At 35.0% G+C, this 12063-nt stretch overlaps 1 protein-coding gene across 1 annotated transcript; it reads left to right on the top strand.

Annotated features, from left to right (window-relative positions):
* Nucleotides 1–8873: 8873 nt before the first annotated feature.
* Nucleotides 8874–10649, top strand: LOC123265508 (ATP-dependent DNA helicase RRM3-like). Its single transcript, XM_044729303.1, has 2 exons — nucleotides 8874–9108; nucleotides 9235–10649. The coding sequence occupies exons 1-2, from the start codon at nucleotides 8874–8876 to the stop codon at nucleotides 10647–10649; spliced, it is 1650 nt and encodes a 549-aa protein (XP_044585238.1).
* Nucleotides 10650–12063: the final 1414 nt, after the last annotated feature.

The following is a 12063-nucleotide window of genomic DNA, read 5'->3' as shown; positions in this document are numbered from 1 at the left end:
TATTGCATCTAATTAATTATTGGGTTAATTTTATGGATAGAGTATTTAATATGGTCCTACGCAATTCTCTGTACTCTAACGGTATTGATGACCCTGTGAAAACTCGGATAAAATACAGTGTTTCTGCAGAGTATACTCCGTCATAGAGTTTTCTCGGGATACCGACGGAGTTTAGGCGGTGTTTTAGCGGAGGGAACGCGGAGTATTGTGTGCAGTTACGACACGAGATTTTAACGGCGTTATGTCGGGTTTTTCTTGGAGTATTGAATTTGCTGACCCCTCTTGTATGGAAGACGTTGAAGTAGAGGAAAAAAAGAAAGATTAAAAGATGAATCAATCAAAAGTCGTTTTGTTTTTTTCAAAAAAATATGGAAAACGGTTTACCCTAAAGGCCATCCCTAAAGGCACACACTGGTGGTAATCGACGTGGTTTTTTAAACTTAAAAGCGGAATAGCTTTTGGAAGTGATCGATGAGCCATTTTGAAATTATTCTAAGAAAACGATTTTTTGAAAATTTTATTTTTGAGATTTCTCAAAGTCTAGCGAACTGAATCAATTCAAATTCTCACGAAATTTAATGGCAATGATACTCTTTGGATCACCACCTATTTCAATGCGATCGGCCGAGCCGTTCAAAAGTTATGAAGTTTACATACATATACACACACACACACACACACACACACACACACACACACACACACACACATACAGCCGCACGGACACCATCGCGGGAATAGTCAGGGAAGCTTCTTGTGACCTCAAAATATCGAGATCTGATGAAAACTCGATTTTTGCAAAACGGGGTAAAACCGATAGCTTCCCGATTTTTAAAAATCTTCGATTTTCTTAGCAGGAAGTTAAAAATCATTTCTATAGAATTTTTAAATGTCAAAATTCCTATTTCAACAATATTATCAAAAACAATTATTTGTAACTTTCTTGTTGACTATAAAATCAATAATAAACATCTTTACTAAGTACCAATCGTTTTATTGGTAGTAAAAATCTAAAATAAACCGGAATTTGTACCATAATTTGTTTATAAGATAGTCCATAAGTCAGTAACAAGTTTTATTTATTAATCTGAGAATTTAATTTGAAATTTTTCTATTAGTCTTTATTTTGTTTACAGTTTAAGGGAATCATGATAATTGATTTTTGACACTTTGACATTTTTGACACTATAATCATTTTGCAAATTAAGCTGTTAATTTTTTAATTGAGTAACCAATATGAATTAAATTATTATCTCTAATTAATTTTATAATGCAATTTATATTGCTTTATATACTAAGAAAAAAAAATTGTGAAAACGGTCGACCCAAAAAGCCATCCCCGCTCATTCTATACTTTAGCGCTCAAAATTGCACTTATTAAGTTTTTAAGTTCTTTGAGCTCAAAAATACAATTTATGTTATTTTGAGCTCTCCGAGCTCAAAAAGATAGCTTTTCTATGGTTATAAGCTCTTCGACCTCAAAAGTCTGATAGAAGCTTAATAAAACACTATTTTTCTAATTTTTAAACTGCACTAACTTCTGAATGAATGAACCAATTTTTACGCAGTTAGCGGTATTCGACGCAATTTTTTAAGCTTCGCAAATAATCTTCAAGTTGAATTTGATTGAACTAGGAACTTTGGAGTTATTCCGAATAAATACTTTTTTCGGTATTTTTTCGTCAATGATAATTCACGAACAAATCAACCAATTTTGACCGACTTGGTGGCGTTCGACGTGGTTTTTTAATGCTAAAAGCTGATTAGTTTTGGAATCGATCGGTAAAGTCGTTTAAAAGTTATTTCAAAAAAACATTTGAAAAATTTTTTTTTCGTAGTTTTTTTGAGATTTCTACTAGATTTCTACTAGTCCGAATCAGTCCAAAGTATATTCAAAATCTAAGTTCAGTCATACCCTTTTGAATGACACCAACCACGATAAAAACGGTCAAACCGTTCAAAAGTTATGAGAAGTTTACATACATCCATACATACATACCCCCCCCCCCCCACACACACACAAACACTCACACACTCACGCATACACACACTCACGTATACACACACACACACACACACACACACACACACATACCGACGTACAGACGTACAGATTAATGAAAACTCAATTTTTGCACAACGGGGTAAAACCAATAACTTCCTGGTTTTGAAAATTCTCGACTTTCTTAGCACTAAGTTGAAAACCCAGCATCAAAATGTCTGCAAACTTCATTTATAGTCATTAACCATCATAACGATGACATAGAAAAAACTATATGGATGAGCACATTATTTAATTCATTATTTTTTTTTTTTTTTGTAAGAAATTCTAAATAATAAAAAAAAAAAAAATGCCATTCGGCCTCACCCAAAATGGAAGGTAGATTTCATGTGATATAAGATTTTATTTATTTAAGGTAAAAGACCCCATCAGTGGCATCTTTAACCCATATTAGGGGCACTTTTTCTTTAAATGAAAAAATGCACTACTTGGAATAAAAATTAAAAATTTTTTTGATCTAAAAGTCTTAAAGATTATAAATAATTTATTCATTATTGAAATTAATGATTTAATTAATTGAATAAGTACCAAAATCAAAGCAAGTGTCAGTAATGGGGTCCCCGCCACTAATGGGGTCTTTTACCCTATGTTATTTAATTTGTTGAATAATAAATGTTTATGTGATTTTTAAATTTTCAATCCGCTATAACTTTTAAACGAGTTAACCGATTATCACGTAGTTGACTACAGTCGATGCAGTTTTTTTGAATTCTATGATGAATTTCGAACCGTGAATCGATCAGATAAAAAATTTCGGAATTTGTTTGAAAAAAACGCTTTTTTCGATTTTTTTCGTCAACGATATCTCATAATCGAATCAAGCGATTTTGACCGGTCCAGCGGCGATCGACGTAGTTTTTTTATGTTAAGAGCTGATTAGTTTTTAAAATCGGTCGGTAAAGCTGTTTAAAAGTCATTCTAAAAAAACGAAACCTGAAAAAAAGTTTTCATTCTAAAATTTTTGAATGGCCCATAAAATTAATAAAAATCTTCATAAAGTATAAGTGTTATAGATCAAATTGAAGGTGATATAATAATCTTCACCATAAAATTTTCAGAAATGAGCTCTTTTCTGTCAGTCAAAAGTTATTCATGGTTAAAGTTACAAAACTTAAAATTTACAAAATTTTGAAAATTTTAAATGGCCGCCATTTATAAACTAATTGACCGATTTTGCTCATCTTCAAACTCGACCTCGGTAATTACCCAAAGAATATGTGTACCAAGTTTCATCAAGATCGGTTGAAATCTTTTTGAGATATCCTGATGACAAGGCTGGTTATATTACATATATATATATATATATATATATATATATATATCTATCTATATATATAAGCGAAATACCACTCACTCATCACGAGATCTCCGAAACTATTCGCCCGATTGACTTGAAATTTAGCATAGTTACTCCATTCGTGATGTAGACGCTCACTAAGAACGGATTTTACGCAATTCCTAGCCAAAATGAATTTTTCGTCTACCATCACATATGCCCTCCCCTCCCCCCCTCTCATTCTTCTCCTCCCCTCCCGTGCCCTATAATCTTTCCCCTTCCCTATATCTCTCTCTTTTTTTGGGAGCGAAATATCATTTTGACCCTCTAATCTAAGAAACCATCAGTGGCACCCGTAAATTATCGAACTCAACCCCCCTACAACCACCCACGCTAATCAACCTTTGCCATGGTTACCATTGTCATGGTTATCGTTGCCATGGTTACCGTTGCTATGGTTACCGTTGCCGTGGTTACCGTTGCCATGGTTACCGTTACCATGGTTGCCGTTACCATGGTTACCGTTATCATGGTTACCGTTGCTATAATAACTGTCAAAATGATTGATTTTAAATTTTATCGATTGACTGTTGGGACAGTAGGAATTCATAATCATACGTTTTTTAAGAAAGAATAGCTAAATCTATATATATATAAGCGAAATACCACTCACTCATCACGAGATCTCCGAAACTATTCGCCCGATTGACTTGAAATTTAGCATAGTTACTCCATTCGTGATGTAGACGCTCACTAAGAACGGATTTTACGCAATTCCTAGCCAAAATGAATTTTTCGTCTACCATCACATATGCCCTCCCCTCCCCTCCCTCTCATTCTTCTCCTCCCCTCCCGTGCCCTATAATCTTTCCCCTTCCCTATATCTCTCTCTTTTTTTGGGAGCGAAATATCATTTTGACCCTCTAATCTAAGAAACCATCAGTGGCACCCGTAAATTATCGAACTCAACCCCCCTACAACCACCCACGCTAATCAACCTTTGCCATGGTTACCATTGTCATGGTTATCGTTGCCATGGTTACCGTTGCTATGGTTACCGTTGCCGTGGTTACCGTTGCCATGGTTACCGTTGCCGTGGTTACCGTTGCCATGGTTACCGTTACCATGGTTGCCGTTACCATGGTTACCGTTATCATGGTTACCGTTGCTATAATAACTGTCAAAATGATTGATTTTAAATTTTATCGATTGACTGTTGGGACAGTAGGAATTCATAATCATACGTTTTTTAAGAAAGAATAGCTAAATCATTAATAACTGAAATAACTTATATGTATTGGAATAATCATGAAGGATGAACTCGATTATATCATAACACAGATAAATTAAACATAAATATTATCAAGTTGATATTGTTAAATGATTATACTGATTTTAATGATTAAAATTAAAATGGTAAATTGTGTCTGATGCGTCTTCTCTAAAATTTTACAACGATATCGTTAAATTATTATAAAAAACGGTCGATTTAAGATAATTTCTAATAAAATGAGTAATAATAAATATATTTTTTAATACCACTTAATTTGTTATGAATTTATTAATAACTAGCTGATACCCGCCCGCTTCGATAGGAATACAATAAATTTTATGGTGTAACCTAGATGAAAAATATAAACAAAATGGTTAATTTCAAAAAGATAATGAATATAAATTTTGAATTAGAGAAAAGTGATTGTTTGTGATGACCGGTGTTAGCGAGTATTAAATATATGAGAAAAGTATTTTATTATTAACATTTCTTTAAAATTAAAAAAGTTATTGACATTTTTAAAATTAAATAATACTATAAAGCGGAAAAGAATAGGAGTTACGGATAATTATTACGTGAATCGTTCCAACATTCACGTAACAGAATAATGGAGGAGGAAGAGATTGAGAAAGAAATAGGAAGGACCTTCTTAATAAGAGTTTACAGAATATGCGAGAAAAAATTCAGATAGCTCGGACAGGGATTCGAACCCAGAACCTTCCGGTGACATGTCGGCTACTCTACCATTTGACCTATCCGGTCTAGACTAAATGTTTAGGATAACATTATTATAATGGGAACGCATCTCACTACACAGTACGTCATGGGTGATGCGGAAATCTGTCTAATGACAGATTTACTGACTAACTGACCCATTGATTGATTGATTATTAATAATAAAATACTTTTCTCATATATTTAATACTCGCTAACACCGGTTATCATAAACAATCACTTTTCTCTAATTCAAAATTTATATTAATTATCTTTTTGAAATTAATCATTTTGTTTATATTTTTCATCTAGGTTACAACATAAAATTTTATTGTATGCCCAGCGAAGCGGGTGGGTATCAGCTAGTATATATATATATATATATACATATAAGCGAAATACCACTGACTCATCACCAGATCTCCGAAACTATTGGACCGATTCATTTGAAATTTGGCATAGGTACTCCTTTTTCACCGTAGACGAGAGATAAGAAGGGATTTTGCGCAATTCCTAGCCAAATTTGATTTTTCGTCAACCATCACGTATGCTACCCCCTCCCCTCCCTCTCATTCTTGCCCTCCCCTCCCGTGCCTTCTTCCTCCTTCCCTATCTCACTCTCTTTTTTTTTTGGGGAAAAATATCATTTTGATTCTCCAATCTAAGAAACCATCAGTGGCAACTATCAATTATAGAACTCAACCCCACTGTATCCTCCCCCACAACCGTTGCCATGGTAATCGTTGTCATGGTTACCGTTGCCATGGTTACCGTTGCCATGGTTACCGTTGCCATGGTTACCGTTACCATGGTTACCGTTACCATGGTTATCGTTACCATGGTTACCGTTGCCATGGTTACCGTTACCATGGTTACCGTTACCATGGTTATCGTTACCATGGTTACCGTTACTATGGTTACCATTACCATGGTAACCGATGCTATAATAACTGTCAAAATGAATAAATTGTAATAACAAATTCAGTTGTCAATTAAATTCAGAAGAATCATTAGAATAAAAGTAGAAAGTTATTAAATACTAATATTCTATAAATCATCTACAGTATTATTCTATATAATGTTAGGCAAATATATTTTGATTTCAAATTTTCTACCAGGTCGATTCAGTCTAAACTATTGGTTAGTTAATCATTTTTCTTCTGAAAGTTATAGGTCAAAATTAACCCATAATTGTAAGATTCTAAAATGGTTTAAAAAAGTAATATTATGAAAAAAAATAGAAAAACGGTTGGCCCTCTAGGCTATCCCTGCAACTTCCCGTTAATTTTATATTTAAGCGCTCAAAATTGTACTTACTCCGAGCTCAAAAATCTGGTAAAAGTTTAATATAACATTATTTCTTAAATTTTAAAACCAAAATACTTTTGAATGAATTAATCGATTTTTACGCGGTTGGTGGCATTCAACGCAGTTTTTTAGGCCTCATAAAGAGTCTTTGAGTTTTAATCGATCGAAGTAGGAATTTCGATGTAATTCCGAAAAAACATTTTTTTCTGTTTTTTTTTCGACAACGATAACTAAAAAAAAAATTAGGAAAACGGTTGACCCTAAAGGCGATCCCTGCAACTTCCCGCTGATTCCGTTAATACCTGGCCGCTTTTTTGAGCTCTTCGAGCTCAAAAGTACAATCTGTGTGTTGTTTTAAGCTCTCCGAGCTCAAAAAGATACCTTTTCTATGCTTTTGAGCTCTTTGAGCTCAAAAGTCTGATAGAAGTTTCATGGAACACTATTTTTTGAAAGTTCATACCGCAATAACTTTTGAATGAATGAACCGATTTTTACGCGGTTGGCGGCATTCTACGTAGTTTTTTAAGCCTTATAAATAATTTTTAAGTTTCAATTGGTCAAACTAGAAATTTCGGAGTAACTCTGAAAAAACACTTTTCTCGGTTTTCTTTCGTTCACGATATCTCTCGAACGAATCAACCGATTTTGACCAGCTTGGTGGCAATCGACGTGGTTTTATGATGTTAAGAGCTGATTAGTTTTTGGAATCGATCGGTAGAGCTGTTTGAAAGTTATTCCAAAAAATGTCGAAGTTATGTTGAAAAAATCCTTATTTCCAAATATTTCGTCGAGGATATCTCTCGAACTAATCAACCGATTTCCACGTTTTTGGCGGCAATCGACGCGGTTTTTTAACCTCTGAAATTATTCTATATCATCAAAAACGATCCGAGGAGAAATGACGAAGTTATGTGAAAAAAACAGTTTTTTCGGTTTTTTTCGGTTTTATTTCGTTCACGCTATCTCTCGAACGAATCAACCGATTTTGACCGGATTAGCGCCGATCGGCGTGGTTTTTTGACGTTAAGAGCTAATCAGTTTTTGAAATTGATCGATCGAGCCGTTTAAAAGATATTCCAAAAAAACCACTTTCAAAAATGATTTTTTTCTAATTTTTTTTGAGATTTTTCAAAATTTCTCAAAATCTATCGGTCCGAATCGGTTCAAATTCTCAGGAAATCTAAGTTTGGCGAAGCCCTTTCGAATGGCACCAACCGCGATGAAATCGGTTCAACCGTTCAAAAGTTATAAGTGATTCACATACTTACACACACACACACACACACACACACACACACACACACACACACACACACACACACACACACACACACACACACACATACATACAGACATAGTGACAACCTCGCGGGGATAGTCAGGGAAGCTTCCTGTGACCTTCAAACGTCGAGATCTGATGAAAACTCGATTTTTGCAAAACGGGGTGAAAACAATAACTTCCCGATTTTTGAAAATCTGAGATTTTTAGCGGGAAGTTAAAAAGAATGAATAGATTGTGACCGGGCTAGCGGCGATCGACGTGGTTTCTTGATGTTGAGAGCTGATGAGTTTTTGGAATTGATCAGTAGTCGTTTAAAAGTAATTCTATAAAAACCACATTTAAAAAATTTTTTTTGTAGTATTTTTGAGATTTCTCAAAATATACCGGTTCGAATCGGTCTAAATTGTATTTAAAATCTTAGTTTAGTCGAGCCCTTTCGGATGGCACCAACCGCGATCAAATCGATCGAGCCGTTCAAAAGTTATAAGAGGTTTACATACGACCACACACACACACACACACACATACATAAAGATATATGGACATCACCGCGGAAACATTCGGGGAGACTTCCTAGGACCTCAAAACGTCAACAATAATATACTCACGAAAATAATATACTCAATCAGATCAACAATTCCAAAACAACACTTATGGCTTTTTTTGACTCTGTAAAGTGGACAATTTTGCGAAAAAATTATTATATTGTGAAGTTCCAGCTTATTATGTCTGGAGAAAATACCAGTTTCACAGAAGAAAACAAGGAAAAATTGTGCCAGGTTATTTAGGTATAAAAAAAGATCATGTTTTAGGCAGAGTGTATACTTTCCATTCTACCAATACTGAATGTTATTATCTCCGTCTTCTTTTGCATAAAGTTCGCGGTCCAGAGTCATTTACGGCTTTAAGAACTATAAAAGATGTAATCTATCCTACATTTCAAGAAGCTTGCAGAGTAATGGGATTGCTCGAAGACGATGCTCATTGGGATCAAACTTTAGCAGAAGTCTCAATTTCTAATTCATCGTACAAAATACGTGAATTGTTTGCTGTTATGTTAGTTTTTTGCCAAGTTGGAGATCCGATTAAATTATGGGATAAATATCGAGATAATTTTACGGACGACATTAAAAAACGAATGAGTAGGAATCGTGAAAACTCTGAGTTAGATCTTGATATTGTTTACAATCAATGTTTGATTAATCTTGAAGATATGGTCATTGCTATGTAAGGTAAGACTCTTTTATAATTTGGACTCACTTCACCATCTCGAGAACAAGAATCTGTTATTATTAATCAACAATATTCAAATGAATTAGCTTATGACACTGCTAAGTTAACCGAAGAAGTGATAAAAAGTGTTCCGATACTGAATAAAGAACAGAAAGAAGCATATGAATCTATATTGAATAGTGTCGTTTCTGATTCTGGACGATTGTTCTTCCTTGATGCTCCTGGTGGAACGGGAAAAACATTCTTGATTAATTTGTTGCTTGCGAAAATTAGAAGTGAAAAAAGTATTGCTATTGCTGTTGCTTCTTCAGGAATTGCGGCTACTTTAATTGACGGAGGCAAAACAGCTCACTCGACATTTAAATTACCTCTTGAAATGAATCATTCTGATAATATTCTATGCAATATTTCTAAGCAGAGTGATATGGCTCACGTTATCAGAGAAGCAAAACTGATAGTATGGGATGAATGCACTATGGCTCACAAAAATGCTATTGAAGCTCTCAACAGAACTCTTAAGGATATAAGAAATAGTGACCGAATAATGGGTGGAATAACTGTTGTTTTAGCTGGTGACTTCAGACAAACTTTACCTGTTGTACCACGAGGTACACGTGCAGATGAAGTCAAAGCCTGTCTCAAATCCTCAGTTTTATGGCCTCATGTTAACGTACTGTCTTTGAAAATTAATATGCGCGTTCATACGCAACATGATTTGAGAGCAGAAGAATTTTCAAAGTTACTCATTGATATAGGGAATGGACAAATTTCAGAAGTTGACGGACGAATAAGTATTCCGGATAACCTAGGTGATATTGTTGATGATTTAACTACATTAACTGATAAAATATACCCAGATATCAATAAAATTGGAGTTAATCACTCTTCATGGCTAAAAGAAAGAGCTATTCTGACTCCAACGAATGATTCAGCAAATAGCATTAACAACTTTCTTCTGGAAAAGCTATCAACTAATCAAATGAAGTATAAATCTATTGATACAGTCGTAGAAGTTGATGATGCTGTCCATTATCCTGTCGAGTTCTTACATACACTCAATCCACCTGGAATACCATCTCATATTCTCAATCTTAAAATTGGAGCACCAATAATGTTACTGCGCAATTTGAATCCTCCAAAACTATGTAACGGTACCAGACTACAAGTGAAAAATTTACATAAAAATATTATTGAAGCTACAATTTTAACAGGTAAACATAAAGGAGAAGTCGTATTTATTCCAAGAATTCCTTTGGTTCCATCTGACTTCCATTTCAACTTCAAACGTCTACAATTTCCTGTTAGGGTTTGCTATGCTATGACTATCAATAAAGCGCAGGGGCAGAGTTTAAAATTAGCTGGTGTAGATTTGAGACATGATTGTTTTTCTCATGGTCAGTTTTACGTGGCATGCTCAAGAGTCAGTTCACCGGACAACTTGATTATTCTTCAACCAGAAAAAAAGACGAAAAACATTGTTTACAAGGAAGTTTTAAGTTAGTAACTGTATAAAACTGTTAATTTTATTCATTGATAAGTATTGAGTGATTGTTACATTTGTGTTCATTACGAGAAATAAATTTTTGTAAAAAGTAAAAGCTGAGTTTTTTTTTGTGGTGTAGGCCTCCTGGGGATTCCGCCACGTTAAATAACGGGGACGCATCCCAATACACAGTACCTCATGGGTGATGCGGAAATCTGTGTATGACAAATGCATTGACTGGTACTATTTTTCCTGACTAAAAATTTTGAAAATTCACTTCATTTATCGATAAGAAAATATACATATTTTAGTTAATATAAGAAATAAAGATTAAAATTAATAGTGTGCCCAGCGAAGCGGGCGGGTGGCTGCTAGTATATATATATATATAAATTTTTCAACCAATTGTATTTTTGGAACCTACTCGACTAATTATAACATATGATAGTAAAATCAGGTGAAAATTTCACCTTGAGGACTAATGCAATAGTTAGATTTCTTTAGAAATCTACCTAAAAATTCCAATGTCTGCAACTTGTATGAGTGACTTAAAATTCATTTGAAGTTTACGTGTTACAATTTGCAGATGTGAACACATTGTTTACAAGAGCTCTTTTTTTTTGTAATTTAGAAATTCGACTCTTCACAAACGCAGAGCTATCTAGATTGATGAAGTCCTTTACTAGTATCGACGTAAACTTCATTCTGTATAATCGGCAGCAATAAGCAGATCACATACCTAAATTCCCACTGGCTCCCTAACTATTCAGACTTCTGGTCTGCAGTGAACTCGGCCCGGAGATTCTCACCCAGAAAGTGCAATATTTTGATCGAAGACTGGGTTCGTCACTTCCAATCTATATAGAAGAATATATGGCGAGGCTTTCGCCTACCCCCGAAGAGGCCGTTTCCTGGGCTCAAAAGAGCTATACACGCACGTATATTTGTTCTACCCTCACCATAACGAAAACACAGCCAAGATCGCGGACAAGGAAAAACCGCTGCTCTCTTGTGTTTATACACATTCATTGAACAGCTGCAAGAGTTGCGTACAATTGTGTGTGCAACTCTCATCGACTCCTCTGGCAATTCATTCCCTGTGGGCACATCGAGATGTACCCACAGAATATGAGTAGTATCCAGCGGGGACCACGGGGAGGCGGAGTTGATAGAAGACCATGTTGTTTGTATAATGTGTTGGGTGTAAAATATGATTCTACGTGTAAGTGTTTGCGTGTGTGAGGTGCCCGGGCACTTGTGTTGTTTGTGGTCATTTCCCTAACTTATTCTACGGTAGTCATCCAAAGCTTTATACTGTCCTCACAATTGTGTGGAGCATATCACTTGTGCCTAGGCGCTCCGACTCTACCTAGGTGGATGTCTATTGAGTCTCGTCCCTAGTCGCGTTGTCGTTAGCTAGTTGGGTTTGGAG

Source organism: Cotesia glomerata, linkage group LG5 (genome assembly GCF_020080835.1).
Source record: "Cotesia glomerata isolate CgM1 linkage group LG5, MPM_Cglom_v2.3, whole genome shotgun sequence".
Lineage (NCBI taxonomy): Eukaryota > Metazoa > Arthropoda > Insecta > Hymenoptera > Braconidae > Cotesia > Cotesia glomerata.
Note: the sequence above shows the minus strand (reverse complement) of the source record. Positions and strands in the feature narration are given on the sequence as shown.

Bases quoted from the DNA above. Each gene is read 5' to 3' on its own strand.
- LOC123265508 (XM_044729303.1), top strand. From the start codon at position 8,874: ATGGGATTGCTCGAAGACGATGCTCATTGGGATCAAACTTTAGCAGAA. The intron at 9,109-9,234 runs GTTTGATTAATC...CAAATGAATTAG, and splicing joins TGATATTGTTTACAATCAAT to CTTATGACACTGCTAAGTTA.